Here is a 22,856-nt window from a genome sequence, read left to right as displayed (position 1 = left end):
GAAGCGGCCGCCTTCCCAGCCCGTCCAACCCTGTAGGCCTTACTCCGCCGTTTCGGTTCCCGGGCATTCTGCGTGGCAAGTCGGGTGTCCACAGGTGTGTGCCGGTTTCCCCAAGCTTTGTACACGCAGAATGTGGTTACTTCTGCGGTTCACCCCCAGTTCTTAGGCTGTAAGTGTTCCGATCGGCGGGAGCTCGAGCAGAGCACGTCTAGCTCGCTTGCTTGTCAGGCTCCGCCCCCCTGTAGGAAAGTATTTTGCGGAGATCAACAAGATTGATCTCAGCCATGAAGAAAGGGTCAGTCATGGCAAGACCAGCGCGGTGATGGAGAAATAGTATGTAAAATATATTTTTCCTGCATTTGGGGGAGAAGGAGGGCACGCCTAAATAGGTAGTCAAGCACTACAGTGTTGGGAATACAAACACTATAGTGTTCCTTTAATATCTGATTTATGCTAGTAGTCTATATTCTCATTGGTGATGTTATTACAGCCAGAGCACTTTTTTTGCTCTAGAATGTATTTTTTTTCCCCACTCTTCTCCTGGAATAGGTGAATATGTTTTCTTGGTTCATTGTTTTTCCTCCAAGAGCTGTGAACAGATTATTACAAGATGGATTTTTTTTCCCCCTATAAAACATTTTACGTAGGGATACACAGAGATTTGGCTAACCAGCGACAAAGTGTCCATGGTAGTGGTATTGTTTGCCTTTACCAGGACTATCGTGTTTCCTAATATATGCCATACCCCGAAAATAAGCCCTAGTTGTACGCTAATCTATGTTCGGGGAATTTTCCCTGAACATAGATTTGCGGTATTCTATTAGCTAGTGAGCTAATCTATGTTTGGGAACGTTTACCAGAACATAATTTGCTGGATTCCATTCCCTACTGAACTGGTCTATGTTCGGGGGTGTTCCCCCGAACATAGACCTTCATTCTAGCACACGTTTTTTCCAAAAATAAGACCTCCCCCGAAAATAAGCCCTAATGCGTTTTTCAGGGGACAGATTAATATAAGACCCAGTCTTATTTTCGGAGAAAGACTATGTTCATTTTGCACGTGACTCTAGTTCGTGATTAAAGGACCACTCTAGTGCCAGGAAAGCATACTCGTTTTCCTGGCACTAGAGTGCCCTGAGGGTGCACCCACCCTCAGGGACCCCCTCCCGCCCGGCTCTGGAAAGGGGAAAGGGGTTAAATCTTACCTTTTTCCAGCGCTGGGCGGAGAGCTCTCCTCCTCCGATCCGCCTCTTCTCCTCCCCGTCGGCTGAATGCGCACGCGCGGCAAGAGCTGCGCGCGCATTCAGCCGGTCACATAGGAAAGCATTCATAATGCTTTCCTATGGACGCTTGCGTGCTCTCACTGTGATTTTCACAGTGAGAATCACGCAAGCGCCTCTAGCGGCTGTCAGTGAGACAGCCACTAGAGGAAAAAGGGGAAGGCTTAACTAATTGATAAACATAGCAGTTTCTCTGAAACTGCTATGTTTATAAAACAATTAGTTAACCCTAGCTGGACCTGGCACCCAGACCACTTCATTAAGCTGAAGTGGTCTGTGTGCCTAGAGTGGTCCTTTAATGTATTCTTAGGAGGTAACTGGTTTATGCATGCAGTATTTATAATGTAATGAGCTATGAGCAAGTGATGTTGAGGAAGACAGTATGTGGAAAATTAATTGTAAGATACATAACCCCTACAGCCTGTGTCATCAGTGTTTTAATTTACCGGAATTCCGTAGGTGCACATGGCTCAGGCACTCTTTACAGATATTGCTGGACTATAAGTGACTCTTCCACTACAAGTGTATCATTTCCATCTGTCTTTGGATGGAATTATGTGGAAGATAGTGACAGCTGATACTCCTCAGTCAATCCATTTTGGCCAGAGTTGAAGCAAATTGATATGCTTAACTTAGAAACTGGATCTTTTGCTTTAGCCATAACTGTGAGCAGGGGTTGGCTCACATGGTGCAGGCTCTTTTGACAGAGCATATATTTTTGTATCTGTTTGGAGGGGTGCAGGTTTATTGATGCACAGAAGATGGCGTTGTTGCACTATAGTATTTTCCTTACTGGGTTTTTGTTTTGTAGTTGGCCACAGGCCAGAATCTGCACCTGTTAAACCTGTTAGGGGTTGAAATAGAATTTTTACAATAATTTTATTCATTTGGCTGAAAATAATAGCACATTTTGTTTTCTTAAAGATAAATCTATATATTTGTACAGACATAGAATAAGTAAAAAGAGATTTTTGTTTGTTTTATATATATATATATATATATATGTATATATATATAACAAAGATAAATATATTTTTTTAATGCTGAAATGGTGAGCTAACTCCAGCCTTTAAAACGTGCTTAAAATAATGAAATGCCATTGTATAACACTATAAAACTCCACCACTTTGATGGTGGAGGTTTATAGTGCTATATTGTGGCATTTCATTACAAAATCTAAATGCTAAATCTACGCCACTGCTTTTCTGTGTATGTCAAGTGTGGGTATAAACAAAGATTGATAGCATCGAGTATTGCTTTTTCCAAGTGTACTTGTCATGAAATAAATGACACAGTCTCACTGTAGAAAGCACATAATTCAATGTATGAGCTACTCAAATTGCTTTATATCTTTTTCATCTCTACAATTTCTGGTGATCCTGTCAATACAATGTACAGATCAAATAAATACCTAGGTCAATGATTTTTTTTTTCTTCACTCATCTGAGAAGACAATATAACAGAAAATCATTGCACCATGTTATTTTATTTTCACAAACATTCACAGAGTCTGCATTATTCAGTAAAGAGCAAATTGTTGGAAATTCATAGTGAATTTCAAATTTAAAAAGAAAATAGCCAGACTGGAAAAATCTTCCAGGTCAATTATGCTTACATCCTGGCTATTTTGGCCTTAAATTTAAAATGTTATCGAAAATTTACTTTGAATTCCTGACAATTCTCACTTTAGTAAATAACTACATGAGAGTTCAACAATTGCTCATTATTTTATCTTTTTGAAGTTAGCTGACATATTGCACAGGTATGCAGCGATAGAAGGTACAAATGGGGAATATGAAAACGTATGTCAACTGCTTAAAAATGGCATAGTAATAAATGCATTTTGTGTTTGCTTTTTCTATTATCCCAGCTGCCTATGTATGTTTTCTCCCAGAAAGACTCTATAATGGCTGTCAGGCAATATTGCAATATGATTCATGCAGCTGTGGGAAGGGTTTATTTTCATTATTCTACCTACACTACATTTCACCTCAATAAACATTTTAGTATAATAATAAGCAAACTAGCACCCACAAATATGGTAACTGCTCCTTTTAAAAACACTATCCTAAAGGGCTAGTGGGCCCTAATATTTTCATATTGTTTTAAAGAAACATTCTAGTATTAAAAAGAGAGAAACTGTTTTTTAAAGTTGGCATTCCATAGTACATTTAGACACACTGCTTCCCCATTAAAACAAAAGACCAGCATTATACTGACCGTAATCCAACACCATGCAGTTTCTGGTAGCTGATATTCCAGTCTTTTGCTACTCATAGAGAAGTATCGGGGACCTAAACTACATGTGCAGCAATTGCCACGCTCCCCCATTTGAATACTTCATTAACTGCATTTAATGCTGTTTCATTTCTGTGCATGAATTCTATAACTGAAAATCTTCAATGAGGGAGTGCCTGTAGTGGCTGTCCATCTTTTTTGGCCAAATGTGACAATTTTCCTGAAACAATAAAAAGTGAAGTTGATATGGTACCTGGAAGCTTAAGGGGTTAAACCATTCACTAACTTTCCATTCATAAAACTGAGAAAAGCACCTCTATGCCCCCAGTCTGAATTTTCCTCTTAGAAGAGCAAAGGGACAAGACTACACAAATTTGTGGTCAAACTGTAAGCATTTTAACCCGTTAATGGACAACTGTCACCTCTATTGTCACCAACTATTTTTTAATGTAATGTTTCTTTTGTCAAGTTTGGAAAGGAAATAGATTTTTTTCTAAAGTTAATATCTGAAAAAAATTAGAAACACTCATCCCTGCCTTTAGTAAATTACAGGATCCTTTAGCCATATACATGCACCTTGGGGTCGGACAGTGTTTAAAAACCAACAGTTAGTTTCTATGGTCTTCCCTGCTTCTATGCATGGAGTTGAGCAGGGATGACCAGAGAGACTAACTGAAGTATCAATCACCATGAAATGGATGGGAGGGTGGACACTATTATCTAAGAAAATATGCTGTAGTCCATTGTTGTGTCAATAGATGCCCAAACACTCCATACTCTGGTACTGTAAAAAAGTAGAACAGATATTCAGCATGTGAGACGCGTTGCCACTCTGGTTCATGATTATGCTACAGAAGATAACTAATAACTCTTGAAGCTGTGGCAATAGGTGTTTTATTTTATTGTGGTTGTCTTAAATCTTGTCCCCACAGTTGTAAGTAAGTAAACTGATCTGAATGAAATGGCTGCACATTTCGTAAAACGTAAAAATTTTAATCATATTCAGGGGGAATATAGCAATATAGCAGAGAGGGCTGTATGCCAGAGTATAGTGATGATGAGAATTAGACTCAGATGGTTAATGGCCCCCAGTACCATTATAGGCAATGGTCAGGCAGTGATATGCCGAGTGTCAGCTGACACTCTCAGCCTACCACGGACGCCAAAGGCAACAAATCTTGTGCTGTATGGCGTCTAAGGAGAGGGAAAGCAGTCCGGATGGGAGCTTGTGGACCCAGTTTTGGGTAGAATGGCCCCCAGACACTCAAGCACCCAAAAACCTTCACTGAGAGGTAGTTGTTTTGAGGGTGGTGTGTTTTTAACTTTATCCTAAAGGGTTGCCCGCCAACCTTCATGAATCTTTTTTTTTTTGTTTTGTTTTGTTATGAGTAATACCATTTTGGGAATTATTCTGTAGGTCCGGCTCTCTCCCAATTACTTAGTTTAAATGAAATAGTTTTTAAATAAGTTTAATTTACCTTTATCCTGCGCCTGCTAAAGCTCCTGGTGCTTTTTTCAATGCCCCTTCTTGACATCATGGCAGCCGCAAGCAGTTTAATCAGAGGCTTCTTATAGAAGCCTTTTTGGACCATTTAGCCGGCACAGAGCACATGCATGCGATTTGTTGGCGTTGGCAAGGGGAGGGAGGTGGGAGGGGACTCGTTATGTCTTTTGCCAGCGTGCAGTGCGTAATGACAGATGTAAATTATGCACATAATTTACTTTCTGGGATGACAATGTCACGTACTGCGGGTGCAACTTGCCCCTGGCAAAAAAATGCTAATTACTCTGGATGTGCAGTGTTTCAAGCGGAGACTAGACTCCTCCTGTCATAGTGGTTGGCTTCACCCTTTAAAGTCTTAACTTTAAATCACCAACAACTTTGATGTACTGTAAACATGAGACAATCACCCACCTCTCTGTCTCATTTACATTGTTTAAACTGCAAAATCTCATTAAATTGAAAAGGCTTACTTATGTTTTAAGCATATTAATGAAAAAATCTAAATGCAGGTGGATGGCAATAAAGCATTCAAAACTAAACTTATTTGCAAACTTTACTGCTGTAAAACGATCATTAAACTTTCATTCAATATAACCTAGTAAACTGTCTAAGTCATGGATTTGTAAGAACCAAATTATGCCATTCGCTTCTAAATGCAAAATATGTATTTATTTAAATCCTGTATGCGAGTCTTAAAACTGTAGCCCTTAGATAACTTTCTGGGTATGCGCTGCGAGGACACCTATTTCTGCTAATTGGACCACATACTGCAAAGCCTATACAACCTAACATGTTCTGGCAGGCCTATCTCATAATGTAAAAACATTTGTTTCACTTGATATAACTTGCACCTGAGGCCACAATCCTTGCAGTGTTTTTTTGGCACTTTCAAATCTGATTGCTTTTTTTTTTTTTTTTAATGTTTGGTAGTATTTCAGATTTGAGCAAAGACGCATGTAAGAAGGACATATTAATTGTATAGTGTTATTGGTATGCACAGTGCAGTCAATGGTCTTCATGTCCATTTACAGAAATACTTTAAGTGTGCTTTTCATTTACTTCTCTGTATTACTCTGCTAATGGTGCCAACTGCTTTTTTTTGTTTGTTTTTAACACAGCTGTAAAGATACTGACTAGATAAATAAGATGAGCAGCTGCAATAATGTATTTTATTAGCTCTTTAGATAGTTGCATTAAATGTCTCATGGACTCCCATGCAAGGAATACTAGAATTAGGGGTTTGTATGTTGGCAATATTACTGTGATTTCTCCAACACAATGAAAGTTTAATCTTCCTATTATGCTTAAAGAAACAAAATGAAACACTGCACTTTTCATTCATAGTTAATGGGAGCAATCACTACTCTGGAATTTATACCACCGAATGAAACAATGGCAATCAACTCTAACTCTTGATAACTTTTTATGTGGTGCTATTTCTTTTTAATGTATTTTAAAACTTTAACAATTAATACCACAATCAAGTTGCACCCGCAGCACGTGACATCCAACCACCATGACCACTTCTGCTTTTTGAAGTGATCATGATGGTAGGAGTCTGGGTGTGCAGTGTTTTTCTGCTTAAAGCATTGCACGTCCAGAGTTATTTGCACTTGAGTGCTAGGGGCAAGTGACCCCATCCGTTCCTCCAACACACGTGATTGTTTGAAAAGCCTTTGATTGGACCTCTGTGCAGCACCATTCATGTCAGTCAGGGATGTGTCTAGAAGCACCGCAAGCTTCTCCTGGCACTGGGTTAAGGTGAGTAAAGCTTATTTTAAAAATGCTCTGAGTGTTTATGTAAGGGGTGGCCAATAGAATTATGCCAATAGGACATTATTCTATCATAAGTAAAAAAGGGTTGGAGAAACATGTTTCTATTTCTCCTCCCTTCTTTAGTGACTTTCTATGATGACAGTTAGTTAAAAAGGGCATAGCTTATAACAATGATTAGTAGGGAGCCAAGATGGAGCTGCCCAGTCTAAGGGTAGATGTAAATACCGTGAGCTGGATATCTGCATTTCATAAAGTTCATACCACACAAATATGTGTTTGTTAAATACAGATAATAAGTAAGAAAACTTACATCATTTCCATGTACCGGCGCTGGACCCGCTCCTGATGCACCTCCTTGGCTGACATAATCAGAATTGATTTCCGACAATTCAATGCTTTCCAAAGGAAAGTATTGGATTGGCTCAGATTGCCACGGGGGCGGGGCCAAATGCTGGCTTGGCCAATCAGCATCTCGGGCAACAGTTTTTCGGTCATAAGCACTACCACTGCTGCTTTCAATAATGTTTTACACTTAGTGCAAGCTTTGAGAACAGGCTGAAACTGGATCTTGTATGCATAGCAGGGAGCTGTTGGTAGATCAGATCAATTAAATAGCCTTCAATTCATTTATATATTGAATTGTATATTATACAAAGAGCAAATACAATTAATAGAAGATAATTGGTTACATTCATATAATGTCAAACTGAATGAAATAAGGGGGAAGTAATCATCACTTAGCAGGATTTTCCCATCACCCTATAAACCGTGTGTACTTCTTAGTTTTTTTTTCTTCACATTTTTAAATTCTTTATTTTATTTGTGCATAAAATAACAATAAGCGTGCAGAGCCATGACAGCTGCTGCAAGCGTTTTCATAGCATTTCACGGTGTGGCAGGTTAAACAGCACTTTTTTTTTTTTTCTTTTAACATGAAAATAACAGGCTAGGAAAGCATTTCCAAAGACAGTATATTGCTGTATGTGATCAGATCTGCACTTTTAAAACATTAAACAGGCTAAAGTAAGTTGTCAGGGGCTGAGTGTACAAGAGGATAACTTAATCCATGCTATGTAGACTGACATTAAGGTAATCAGAGGAGTAATAGAAGATAAGTCATATCAGTGCTAGACTTTAAAATGAGATACAAGTAGCTAAATAGCTTGGTTACATGCTTGGAATTTTATCACCAGGGGAGATCCCCCACACCAAAGTAAGCTTTAAAAGAAGCCCAGATCCCGAATAATGGGTATATTTAGTAGTAATCTATGGTCTGCTCAGAAATAAAGGCTTTAACAAGCATGAATATCGCTTAGTGTGTAAACTCTGGTCGTGGGTGATTGGAAGTCAGCATGAGTCAGCCATTGCCCTCAGGTGGCACTGCAAAGTCCTGCTTGGGTGTTCCAGATGGTGTCTTCCAGATGGTGTGTTGGAGAGGGCTTAATGAAAGCAACGATTTCCAGTACAGTGTTCCAGCTTTCCGAGTAGAAGCATAGTGAGGGCTCTTAATTGTGCCATGCTCCTCCACAGCGCCACCGGGGTATTCCCGGAATCTCCCTCCAGCTCAGGCTTGCCTCTGGACCGGGACTGCGGCTGTTTGTTGGGATCTGTCTGGGAAGTCCCGTGGTAAGTGGTCCCTCCACTCGGCACCAGAGTGCATTTTGCGGTGTTGCTTAGTTTATCCAGAGGAACCCTGGTGCCCGAGAAGGGAAAGTCCGCTTTCTCCCGCCTATTCGCTAGACATGTGGCGGCCGCCATCTTAGGTAGGGTCTCTGTCACGTGGAGTCTCCTGCCGCTCAGCGTTGCGGTTTATCGGCTGGGCCCCCCAAGGTGAGGAATTTGCTTTAACCCCTTAAGGACACATGACATGTGTGACATGTCATGATTCCCTTTTATTCCAGAAGTTTGGTCCTTAAGGGGTTAAAATCCCAACAGTAAATTGTTTAAAGGGGATGACCTAATGGACTTGTTTACCAGTAAAACGTTACAACTGGTTTACCACTCAGTGGAAGGATGGCACCAGGAGGCTGCAGACAATATAACCACTTCAATGAGTTGATGCAGTTAGTGTCCCTTTAAGGATGGACATCTGACAGCCACTAAAGCAGGCATCTCAGACTCTGGCTCCCCAAGATGATGCTGAACTACAAGTTCCTTGATTCCTTGAAACTTGGAACCAGACAAATTTCTGATAAAAAGCAATGTTTTAAATTGTCTGAAAAAGACTGTATCTTTGCACAAAAAAACACTTTATTAAGATGTCCCTTAAGTATCCCTTTACATAAATTTAAAAAAGCAGAGCAGTCAGGATTTAAAGCATACTCGTTTTCCTGGCACTAGAGTGCCCTGAGGGTGCCCCCACCCTCAGGGACCCCCTCCCGCCCGGCTCTGGAAAGGGGAAAAGGGGTAAAACTTACCTTTTTCCAGCGCTGGGCGGGGAGCTCTCCTCCTCCTCCTCTCCGCCTCCGTTCCTCCCCGTCGGCTGAATGCGCACGCGCGGCAAGAGCTGCGCGCGCATTCAGCCGGTCACATAGGAAAGCATTCATAATGCTTTCGTATGGACGCTTGTGTGCTCTCACTGTGATTTTCACAGTGAGAATCACGCAAGCGCCTCTAGCGGCTGTCAGTGAGACAGCCACTAGAGGAAATAGGGGAAGGCTTAACTAATTGATAAACATAGCAGTTTCTCTGAAACTGCTATGTTTATAAAACAATTAGTTAACCCTAGCTGGACCTGGCACCCAGACCACTTCATTAAGCTGAAGTGGTCTGGGTGCCTAGAGTGGTCCTTTAACATGTTTTAAGTCAGTGTGTTAAAATGTGTTCCCATTGTCAGATTACTGAGGGAATTCTTTTGGGTCCACCTTTGCCAATTGATTACATTTCCACTATTTTGTTCTCTTCACATTTTTTTTTTCAGTTTAGCTTGAACATATTTTTACATTTCACTATGACATGTGAGTGCTCACCTTGAGGTGCTTGAAATTTTTACCCAGTGTTGTTTTTATCTCCTTTGCCCTCATCTTTCAATCTGACCGCACGCTCCTTGAGATTGTTAGTGTTCTTACAGTCACTATGCGCCCATCTCTTGCCTGAGTCACTGTGCATGTTTGGCATCATTTATGTCTACATCCAGGGCTGGTGTTTCTGCAATGGGAGCACAGGAAATATTGATGTTCTATCTTATTGTCTAAGGCAAAGAAAATATGCTCTTATTCTCTCAGTAATAGCCTCTGTGAAATACAGCTCTTGCACAGCCTGGCAATGATGTTACTGTGAAAGAAAGGAAGCGGGTGCTGTGCACAGGATTTATTGAGCTTTGTGTGGGAGCCGGGAAATTCGTGTCACTGCTTACAGCAGCTTGTTCCGTGCCAGGTTTTGATAGAAGCCTAGTAAACTACTTGCTTGATTGCTTTGAGTACTGTCTTAAATGAACAATTTGCACTGTTAATGAAAAGCTACAGATAAATATCAGGTAAACTAGATGCTTCAAGTGCTCACTACATTCTGGAAGCCACAGGTTATCGTAAAAGCAATGAATTGGATTAGCAAATATTAAAGAATAAAACACTTTACATTTTTTTTTATTAATTCACGGTTATGTGGCCTTACAAACCAAACATAATTGTGATACAAGTGGAAAAAAAGTGAAGCGCTAAAAACATGCATTTACAATGTTCTTACCGTTATTGCAAGGCTAAAACAGGGATATAGCCAAATACATGAAATAGAATAAAAACATAAAGTGTAGATGGTAATGTACATATGATCTTAAAATATGATTATGTCCACTCACATGGGACTGAGTTTGAAGATACTGGCTCAGTAAACAGCACTTCTATTCCTTTTAAGGTAGCATACCACCTCCCAATGAATAGAGTTCACAATTCAAGGGGCATAGAATATGAAGAAGATATGTGCTGCGTGCCAAAATGCGTTTTGCTTTGGTTGAGCTTCCTCAGTCTGCTGTGTTCGTTGCAGAGGTTCTTCAAGTTCAAATGCAGGCGCTGGCGCTGGGCTTCATTAAAAATTCACTGCATATCTTACCTGCCTAGATTTTTTTATTTTTTTATTATCATCATGTCAGCCCCTCGCCAGTTTCCTAGTACTCTATGAATGCACATGAATTGTATCCCTTTTGGGCCTCCATTGTGTACATGTTTAAAATGATGTGAGGCACTATGGCCTTCAAATTTCTTTCTAATGTTCCAAACGTTTTCTTCTACACGTACATGTAGGCAATCCTTTGTTCGTCACCTCATATTTAAAACCACATGGACATATTAATAAATAACTTACATTTGAGAAGTGGCATGTAAATACGTTTTTAATATAATATTGTCATCCGCATTACTAAACTTTGTGTTTTTCTTTTTAATTTGCGTATTTCTGCAGGCTAGGCATGACCCACAACCATAAAAATCTTTTTCATTATTTAGAAATGTTTTTTTTGTTCCTTAAATATGTGATTTTGAACCTGTATACTTCTTAAACTAGGGTCACCCCTCAATATGACAAGAGTTTTTACCGATAAAAACGAATAAAGCACTGGGTCTTGTCTTAAAATATGCCATTGTTTGTTTATAATTTTGCTTATTTGTTAATCATTTTGATTATACTTGCAGATTATGGGTACGTCATCCCCCATATCCTGTACCTGTGTTTCTTATTAAGTGCCTATTGATAACGGACTTCAAATCCACTATATCATCTTTGCTACAAAATTTTTTTTTGTTCTTTAAATGAACTCTCATCAGTACAATTTCTCTTTATCCTTAAAACATTGGGATTTTGGCATTCCTTTCAACCAAGAGGGGAAATGGCAACTAGAAACCTGAATAAAACTGTTCACATCCAGTGCTTTAAAGTGCATACTTGATTTAATTTAGAAACCAAACAACTTAATAAGTGCACTTGTTTTGTCAAATGGATGAGCACTATTGCTGCTCTTTGTAGCAGTGGTTTGCAGCTTGACTTCCTGTCACTCTTCTGGTACTGGCGCTTCAGCAAACCGAAGTCGACGTTACTCTCGCTCATGCCACTTTAACATTTTGGTCCTTAGTGTCCCTTTTAGCATGTTGCTTGATCAGGTTATACATAATTTGTATTATGCAACAACTGTATTGCCTTTTATATTTTGTTTTGTATAAATAATTTGCAAATCAAGTTGTAATAATCCTTTTAGATATATCTGCTATACAAGCAAAATGGCTTCCTCTATTTTGGCAAGCTTAACCGTTACCAATACAAATGGAAAACCAACATACCATGCTAAGAATGCATTCCTGTTATGTTGACAAAGCATCTAATCATGATGTGAAAAAAATGTTTTTCTTGTTTTGTTTTTTTACTTCTTCCAGACGCTGTTTATGGAGGTGAATCTGGTTGAATGTGCAGGTGATGACCCAGAGGAGGCCAGTGAGAGGTGAGATTTAGCAATGCCTCAGTTTCCCAACAAGATATCTCACAGCAAAGCAGAGGAGTTTTGTTGTGCTCCATTGATAAAGCTTGGAAGACCTGATCAGCAGACTGTCTGCTGACTTGTCTCCCTGGGAAAGTCCTGCCTTTATCAAACTGGGGTTTTTCCCACGCTGTATATTGCAGGCACCTGGCATCCAGCCATGCTTCATCTCTATGGAGCACTATGTTTTCAGTGCGATAATTTTTCATGTTACAGGTGCACATTTTTCCTGTACTTAAACAGCATGCAATATTCTTGTCACTAGGGAGGCATCTTGCTAGTTTAGAGAGGGCCTGGTGAATTTAATGTAATTGTTCCCTTTTAAAATTCATACAATTAAAGGCACAAAAGTAACTTTATTTGTTATTTAACATTGCAGTTAAATTATAAAATCACTATCTAGTAACATCAACTGTATCTTCCTGGGACCTCATTCCAGAAATTATATTTTCAACGCCTCCTCTTATTGAGCAAACTAAATGGCTTAAGCTGTGTCACTGGAATACGGTATTGTTCTCCCATAAAGGGAGTACTGTGAATAACTGTTTCATTGTATTTCTTATTGGCAAACAGGCATACAACTGTGATATTTAACACGTGATTTGTGCGTCTTTCTTTATTAAAAGATTGAATAATAGCTCGGCATACATAAACATTTTGGTGCTGTGAAAGCACAGTAAAATTGCTAAAACATGTCAGTTGCCATTTTCCTCACAAGCTATACACTGAACACAGCGGTTTACTTAATTGCTAAATTTTTACTTTGTTCGTTTGGCATACCAGTAAAAGACAGGACAATTTGGCTACAGCCACTACAACCAAAACAATGTATGTGGCATCCCACAATGCATCCTGAAGTGGATGCTATTTGTTTCATTTGTGTAAGAACTGCCTAAAAAAAACCAGGGCCACAACATAAGGTTGCAAATTTGACGCTCAGGCCAGATATACCTCCTGACACCTCCATTTACAATAAGGAATAATGCTTGGCAGGATTGCCCCCATTATTATTCACATTGACTTTTTTTTTACTCCATAAGGTGCCATCCTAACATTAGGCGAATGGCGAAAGGGAGGAGAGTACAAATGTAGCATATTTGCCGATAATGTGCTTTCCTTCCTCTCCTTTCAATATTCTTCCAAATTCAAACAGTCTATTTGCACGTTTGAATTTTTTTCTTTTTAAAACTCTACATATGTAAAACATTGAACAATTAATCTTAAAATGACTCTCATGGAGAAGGCGGGGCTTGAGCATTATGGCAGCCGGTCGCATTCCGAGTGAGTTCCTCTTTTAGCTCATACAAAACTCACATTTCTCGGCTCCCTGCACCCCTATTTCAAACCTACCAGAGACTTACCTTCCTCTAGAGCTTACTGGAACACGTTGTAGCAAGGGGGCACTGTGCCTGCTGTTGCTCATCTCAGAAGGTACAGTGCGAACAGCGGGCGGGAGAGGCGGCCGCTGTCCTAGTCCACGAAGGCTCGTGTCCTTGCTGGCGCTCTCTGCTGCCCCGTTCCCACCCCCCTCCCATTTGGGCCGGGGTGTGAGTTATCCCGGTGCCTGCTGGGCCGCATATCACAGTCTTGTGTGTCGTGGACATCAAGCCTGAAGCAATTTAGTAAGGGGCTAGTGCTGACAAACAAGATCCTGATGACACAAGGCCTGGCCATACACCAATCTGGCCCAACGTACCACTATCAAGGTATCGTGGACCGTCTAGATGTGGTTTTAGACCACTTCCTGGCTGCCCTAGAGAAATGGTGGAACCGTGCGGAAACATATACCACTAGGCTGGCTGGTAAAAGGAGGGATTATAGAGTGAGGCCTAAAGTGCACCCTGCTAGCAACTCGACTATCAAGCGGATTACTGACAAGCTACCTTCAAGCCCACCTGGGCCTAGAGCCAACTGGGGATCAACCCTAATGCTCCAGCCATACAAGCAGATGCGCTCAATCCATACTCAACAACACTTCAAGCCTGACAGGGCCTTCTGTCTTCTTAAGGTGAATTAAACTCAAAACTAGAAGAAATAAAGGGACAAAAAAAAGGATTAATTTAAAAGCAAAGCCTGCAAATGGACAGCTGCTTTAAACCTGCACTGATAGCCCCATTGTCTGGGACCTTAACTCTTCAGTTCTATTATAAACTCTGAATTATGAGGTACACCTGTAAACTAGTGTGCATTTTCGAAGAAAAACATTAGTTTACCACACTTTCATTTCCTTTACCCTCTCTTTTCATTTCCATATTCTACTCCCCTTTTTTTGTATGTACAATTCACACCATCCCCCGAATGCCATTTTGTTAATAATCTATTGTTATATTCCATTAGTGTTCCATCCCTAATTGATGAAGCAAATGGGAAAAGCCCAGGTGAGCAACACGAGGACTTGCAAGCAGGAGAGCAGGAGATTACAGTTTGTCCAGGTAAAGTAGTATGTTCAGTTATACTTACTATTCCAAAAAGTGTGTGTTTGGCTGTTCTTGGGTTATTTTAATGAAATAGGCAATACAATTATGTTGTTATTATGTTGTTATTTATATAGCGCCAACAAATTCCGTGGCATTTTACAGTGGGTGGATGAACAAACATGTAGTTGTAACCAGACAAGTTGGACACACAGGAACAGAGGGGTGGAGGGCCCTGCTCAATGAGCTTACATGCTAGAGGGAGTGGGGTAAAGTGACACAAAAGACTATTTTTAGACTAATGACAGTTGCAAGAGAGGAATCAGTTTAAACAATTAAAACATTAAATGGACACTGCAGGCTGAAAGCATCTATTTCTGACCATATCTTATTAAAGGGACACTCCACTGCCAAATAAATACGCTATTTAGTAAACATACTCAAATGAAAACATGCATGCATTAACCGCTTAACGCCGTTACGGCGTTCTAGGCTGTCCCCATTATCATGGGCTTTAAAGCCGTTGCCGCGGCATAGAACGACGTAACTGCTTTCTACCCCAGGAGCCTCCAGATACTCACCTCCCCGGCGATCCGGTTCAGGAGGACTGCCGGACAGCCCAGGCAGCCCTCCCCTTGCAAATCAGGCCCCGTAAAAGCTGGCTGTGGATCATAAAAAATCATTAAAGGACCACTCTAGGCACCCAGACCACTTCAGCTTAATGAAGTGGTCTGGGTGCCAGGTCCTTCTAGGGTTAACCCATTTTTTCATAAACATAGCAGTTTCAGAGAAACTGCTATGTTTGTGAATGGGTTAAGCCTTCCCCTATTTCCTCTAGTGGCTGTCTCATTGACAGCCGCTAGAGGTGCTTGCGTGATTCTCACTGTGAAAATCACAGTGAGAGCACGCAAGCGTCCATAGGAAAGCATTATGAATGCTTTCCTATGTGACCGGCTGAATGCGCGCGCAGCTCTTGCCGCGCGTGCGCATTCAGCCGACGGGGAGGAGAAGAGGAGGATGAGAGGAGGAGAGCTCTCCGCCCACCGCTGGAAAAAGGTAAGTTTTAAACACTTTCCCCTTTCCAGAGCCGGACGGGAGGGGGTCCCTGAGGGTGGGGGCACCCTCAGGGCACTCTAGTGCCAGGAAAACGAGTATGTTTTCCTGGCACTAGTGGTCCTTTAAACATGTAAAAATAAATGGTGTGTGTGTGTGTGTGTGTGTGTGTGTATGTATGTGTATGTGTATGTATGTGTATATATATATATATATATATATATATATATATATATATGTGTGTGTATATATATATATATATATATATATGTGTGTGTATATATATATATGTGTGTATATATATTTAAGAAGACCTTTCGAGTGCACTCTTTTCATCTGTATATATTGAAGGCTGAGGCAGCACCGAGGCAAGCACAAGACCGGTACATTGAGTGCGGGACATTTGCAGTTTGTATTGATTACGGAGAGCTCGTCAAGCCAGGGCTCAATCCACGCACCAGACCCAGGAGAGTCATATCGTTTTCAAGGATTTGATTTATGGAGGAATTCCTGACTAGAGCCGGAGCGTATGCAGACCACGCAGAGGTGCTGCAATACACAGAAGCAGAAGCTGCGGCGATTTTGTGGCCGCAAACGGACTCGGACCTACCAGTATCTACTGAACCTCGGGACGTCATCAGAAATTTGCTTAAACTTAAACAAAGACAAATTGATCTCGAACTACATGCCACCTACTTATCCGACTATTACCGCATGAAAAAAATCCCCAGAGGTTTTCGGATTAAAAACGTCCCAACTATTGGAAGAAACAACCCTGAAGTGTGTCGGAAGTGGATTGGTATACTAAACAAGTGTTCCCTGGACCTGATGCTGGTGGTGATCGAGGAGGTAGGTCGTGAACTAAAAATCACTAAATTTAAAATCTCAAATTATGAAGTATTGCATACAACTACTATTACAGCACCCAATTGTGACACATTGATTCAGAAACTAACAGAAGACCTGAAACAATATAAAAACGATTTGGTCAGGTTTAAAAGAGAAAAACTTACCAAAGTACAAGCAGATTACTCAGAGCATAGAGTATACAGGTGGCTATCAGGAGATAACACCAGACCCGCATATAGAACCTACAAGCCTAGAATTAGAAAACCCATTGCATCTACTGTCGACTTTACCTCTGGAGAGTCGGCATCTGACTCTGATTACAAGGATTCGCAAAGAGAGGGGGCTTACTCTAATACCACAGCATCATATAATACGTCTTTTTTAGAACCGGGACTTGGCCTGGTGAGAGAAACAACAAGTGGGAACCACCAAGGCACAGAGCGCCCCCCAAACATCAAAACTACACCAGGAGGGGACAGAAAGGGAAAAGGCACTGGACACAGGGGACGACCGCCAAGGAGACGCTAGTTAACCCTATCATTAATCTATCCACCAGAAACCTCACCACTACAGAAATTAAGCTTCTAAATAAAGGACTTTCATTTGTTCCGACTGCTAATATTAACAAATTCCAATGGGAAATTGAGCAATTTCAATTTAACAGAAAACTCCGTTTAGCAGATTTCTTTAAAAATTCTAATCAACAACATCAAATTGAGGAGAACAGCGAAAAGTTTAAAATGAGAAGTACCTTTGACCCCTCCAACTTAAACCCTACATTAAAAACATTTTCACAAATGTTAAAATTTGATACAATGAAGGTTACAACTACCCGGAACCAAAGACGCCCGAATTTATCTAAAGATGAAAGAGAAGCCTTAAACAGCCTGGCTAAAGATATGTCCATTACCATACGTCCAGCGGACAAGGGGGGCGCTATAGTCGTCCAACAATACGACGACTATAAGGAGGAAATCCTTAAACAACTAAAGGATACCAGAGTCTATGAATACACGCTAATAGATCCCACCTATGAATTCAGTAAAGTTGTTCAACAGACACTGCAAAGGGGCTTAGAAGCAGGTTTCCTCACCACTACGGAATATGAGTACTTATTTGAAACCCACCCTCGGTGCCCGATCATATACACAGTGCCTAAGGTTCACAAAAACCTGGAGCGCCCACCAGGACGACCGATAGTATCGGCGATCGGGGGATTGTTAGAACCCATAGGGAAATGGTTAGACACAAAATTTAAAAAAACGGTAATGTCACTACCTACCTATGTCAAAGACTCGGCGCAAGTCATAGCAGCCTTAAAATCTATAGAGCTCCCCCCACAAGGAGTTTTCTTAGCGGCCATTGACGTAAGCAGTTTATACACCATAATTCCCCACGAGGAGGGAATCCAGGCGATGCGCCAAGTACTAACACAGTACCAAGAACGTATAGAGCCCCCGATTGACTATATACTTGAATTATTGGAATTATGTCTTACACTCAATTATTTTCGATTTGAAAAAGCATTCTACATACAAATATCCGGGACATCGATGGGTGCCCCTATGGCACCCATGTATGCTAATGCATACATGCATGCATATGAACAGGTACACATTCTCCAAAAATATGTTCATCATATTCTGAAATACCTGAGGTATATCGATGACGTGTTCATCATATGGACGGGTGAGGAACAAAGTCTACATGACATGATAGGGTCACTGAATCAATTGGATTCACCAGTAAGACTTACCCATCAAATTAACAACAAACAAATCGACTTCCTGGATCTTCGTATCTTTATAGAAAATAACAAGCTGGGGTATACTTTATTTGCAAAGGAAACTGACCGCAATACGTTACTACACGCCAGCAGTCACCATCCACCCAACCTCATAAAATCTTTACCGGTATCTCAATTTATGAGAATACTGAGGAACAACTCTGATTCTATAAAAGCAGCAAACCAGGTACAAGAAATGTTTGAAAAATTTTCACAACGTGGATATCCAAGACAGATGCTGGAGGGTGCATATTCAAAAGCACTCAAAAACTACACTGATGGCCCTAAAATTAAAAGCAACCAAAATAGAATGATCTTCCCCCAAACGTTCCACTCACTATCGGGCGAGATGTCCCAGAAAATAAGACACAACTGGGAGGTTCTAAAAAAGACAAGACACTACCGACGATATTCCAGAATACCCCTATGATTAGTTATAGGAGAAACAGGAACCTGAGAGATTATCTGGTTCATACAGATACATCTATGGCGCATCAGTCTGTTCAAAGTCCAGGCTGTTATCGTTGTTTGAAGTGCATGGCTTGCAATAGTATGACCCCGGGCAAAGCGTTTTACCACCCTCGCTCAGGTAAAGAATACAGGATACGGCAAAGGATCACGTGCACCACTACACACGTAGTCTATCGCATCACCTGCCCATGTGGACTCATGTACATCGGCAAAACGTCTAATGACCTCAGGGAGCGCATGAGGGGACACAGATCTACCATCAGGACTGCGTTATCCAGCGGCATAGCAACCACCCCCATAGCCAAACATTTTCTGGAAATAGGGCATACACTGCCCACATTGAAATTTATGGGCATTGAACATGTTCCGGCCCCGAACAGGGGGGGTGACAGAGATGTCCTACTTCTTCAAAGAGAAGCCTTTTGGATCTTCACATTAGGAACTTTGTCCCCGGGGGGACTTAATGTAATCAACCCACTCAGTTGCTTCATCCCGAAAAGATAAAGAAGCCACAGTTTCGTAAATAATAGTAATTGATATATATCTGTACTAAAGGTCACAGAAAAACCATTATTGGTGATTAACTCATGAGACTTTTTGTTAAATCAATCATATATTAATCATATATTAATTTTTATTTAGCTAGGTATGTTAGCTTATGGATGCTCCTGTTATACTCCATAGACTGTATGGCCGTTAATTTGTAATACAATTAAGTATATACATAGTATCCCTAGGGTTATTCAAATATACTTTGAAGTTTTTTCTACAATGTATCTATAATTAGGTCTGCAACCACTTGGCACTTGGAATTCCAATTTAAAAACGTAGCCACCTTATGTTATTGTTTAAAAATGTAGCAATCGTAAGGTATTGTTTAACTATGTTTAACAAATTTGTTTAAATATTCAAATAGATTCTTAAACACTTAGTCAATCTAAGGTGGCTTCGATATTTCTTATCCTTGAATTTTAATATGTCTGCGAGAGCAGATTATTAGATATTTGGCCGTAACCACACTCACTTTCAGGCCTTTCTATTAGGCACTCAAGGGGTTAATCCCTATTTCAAAGTTGAGTAATCACTTTCACGTTTGCACAGCCTCTCTTTCATATAACCTACTCTCCAATCAAATCACCTGTAAGGTATATTTAAATCACTTTTTTTCCGCCTTTCATTGTCTTGAAAAAAGTCCCACGAGGACTGAAACGTCGACTTGTATGTCTTTGAAGTTTGGCACAATAAATTGTTTATATCTTTAAGAAGACCTTTCGAGTGCACTCTTTTCATCTGTATATATATGTATGTATATATGTATGTATATATATGTGTGTATATATGTATGTATATATATGTGTGTATATATGTATGTATATATATGTGTGTATATATGTATGTATATATATGTGTGTATATATGTATGTATATATATGTGTGTATATATGTATGTATATATATGTGTATATATATGTGTGTATGTATGTATATATATGTGTGTATATATGTATGTATATATATGTGTGTATATATGTATGTATATATATGTGTGTATATATGTATGTATATATATGTGTGTATATATGTATGTATATATGTGTGTATATATGTATGTATATATATGTGTGTATATATGTATGTATATATATGTGTGTATATATGTATGTATATATATGTGTGTGTATGTATATATATGTGTGTGTATGTATATATATGTGTGTATATATGTATGTATATATATGTGTGTATATATGTATGTATATATATGTGTGTGTATGTATGTATATATATGTGTGTATATATATGTGTGTATATATATGTGTGTGTGTGTGTGTACGTCATACGTAGTGTATTTTAATGTTAATATAAATACATATATTGGTATTAAAATACACGTGAATGAATAGGATATATTTTATATATATAATACATATATTTCATATTTTTATATATATATATATATATATATACACACACACGTATAATTACAATAATAAATTAAATAATAATAAATAAAATTTATATTTATATACCGTATATACTCGAGTATAAGCCGAGTTTTTCAGCACATTTTTTGTGCTGAAAAACCCCAACTCGGCTTATACTCGAGTCAATAGTCTGTATTATGGCAATTTGCATTGCCATAATACAGACAGGGGCTGTGAGAGATGTTACTTACCTCTCCTGCAGCTCCTGTCAGCTCTCTCCTCCTCCGCGCCGTCCGTTCAGCACCTCGGTCAGCTCCCAGTGTAAATCTCGCGAGAGCCGCGGCTCTCGCGAGATTTACAGTGTGAGCTGACCGGACGGCGCGGAGGAGGAGAGAGCTGACAGGAGCTGCAGGAGAGGTAAGTAACATCTCTCACAGCCCCCCTCTCCCCCCCCACTGAACTACCAATCCCACTGGACCACCAGGGAAGGAGCCCCCCTCCCTGGCACGCTAGCAAGCAGGGAGGGGGGACAAAAAAAATTGGTAATAAAAATAAATAAATAAATAAATAATATACCAAAAAAATGAAAATAATAATAATAAAAATAGTCATAAAAAAAATAATATAACAAAAAAAATTAAAAATAATAACAATAAAAAATATATTAAAATGCCCACCCCCCACCAAGGCTCTGTATCACACTCTGCATCACACACACACTGCACTCATATACACACTGCACTCACACTGCATTGATACACACACACTGCATTTATACACACACACTGCATTTATACACACACACTGCATTTATACACACACACTGCATTTATACACACACACTGCACTCATACACACACTGCACTCATACATACACTGCACTCATACATACACTGCACACACTGCACTCATACACACACTGCATTCACACACACACACACTGCACTCACACTGCATTCATATACACACTCATATACACACTGCATTCACACACACACTGCACTCATACACACACTGCACTCATACACACACTCTGCACTCATACACACACTCTGCACTCATACACACACTCTGCACTCATACACACACTCTGCACTCATACACACACTCTGCAAATAAAAATTAAATTAATATAATTTTTTTAGGATCTAATTTTATTTAGAAATTTACCAGTAGCTGCTGCATTTCCCACCCTAGTCTTATACTCGAGTCAATAAGTTTTCCCAGTTTTGGGGGGTAAAATTAGGGGCCTCGGCTTATATTCGGGTCGGCTTATACTCGAGTATATACGGTACGTATCATTACAATAATAAATAAAATATATATATATATTTTTTTTTAAATAAATTAATGTACATATGTAATTTCATTCTAACTGTATTTTGTTATATATCTGTGTGTGTGTGTGTGTGTGTAAGAAAATACACTTAGAATGACATTCTATATATATATATATATATATATATATATATATATATATATATATATATATATATATATTCATATATATATATATTCATATATAAAAATACAAATAACCGCAAATATTTATATAGATACATAAATGGTTACATAAGTATACACGTAGAATTTAAATATATATATTAAAATTCTACGTGCATATTTAAGTTATCTTTTAACATAATTATGTGACTTAATTAGAATTTGATTGATGTGCCTGACAACCCAGGCAGAAAGAGCAGAGAATTTAATTCGCAAGCACTATATTTAACCCTGTAAATTTCCAAGACACCATAAAACCTGTACATGGGGGGGTACTGTTTTACTCGGTAGACTTTGCTGAACACAAATAAGTGGCTACTAAAAAGACTGGACATACACCACTTGCAATGTCTTGGATTGTGTACTTTTGCAAATGGTATGCCATCATGGGGGTAATTCTCATTCCTGGGCGACCACACGGTCTCAAAGGTAACATTACTAATCTGACAAATTTAAATGTGAAAAAAATGTAATGTGGTATATTTTGTTCTGGATCAAACCAAGTGTTTGTTTATTTGAGTATCTGCCCCTGTCCAGATTGTTTAAGATCAGATGTGTGCACGCGGAAGTAAATCACACTGAGACACAAGTTTCAG

The 22,856-nt window shown here is 39.5% G+C and overlaps 1 protein-coding gene across 1 annotated transcript in view; it reads left to right on the top strand.

The window, feature by feature from the left end:
- The window catches only part of UIMC1 (ubiquitin interaction motif containing 1), an 85,606-nt gene that overhangs the window by 31,574 nt on the left and 31,176 nt on the right, over nt 1–22,856 (top strand). Inside the window, 2 exon segments of the mRNA XM_063446155.1 lie at nt 12,159–12,223; nt 14,597–14,691. Of these exon segments, the coding sequence (XP_063302225.1) occupies nt 12,159–12,223; nt 14,597–14,691 (160 nt within the window).

This window comes from Pelobates fuscus, chromosome 3 (genome assembly GCF_036172605.1).
Source record: "Pelobates fuscus isolate aPelFus1 chromosome 3, aPelFus1.pri, whole genome shotgun sequence".
NCBI classification, from domain to species: domain Eukaryota; kingdom Metazoa; phylum Chordata; class Amphibia; order Anura; family Pelobatidae; genus Pelobates; species Pelobates fuscus.
Note: the sequence above shows the minus strand (reverse complement) of the source record. Positions and strands in the feature narration are given on the sequence as shown.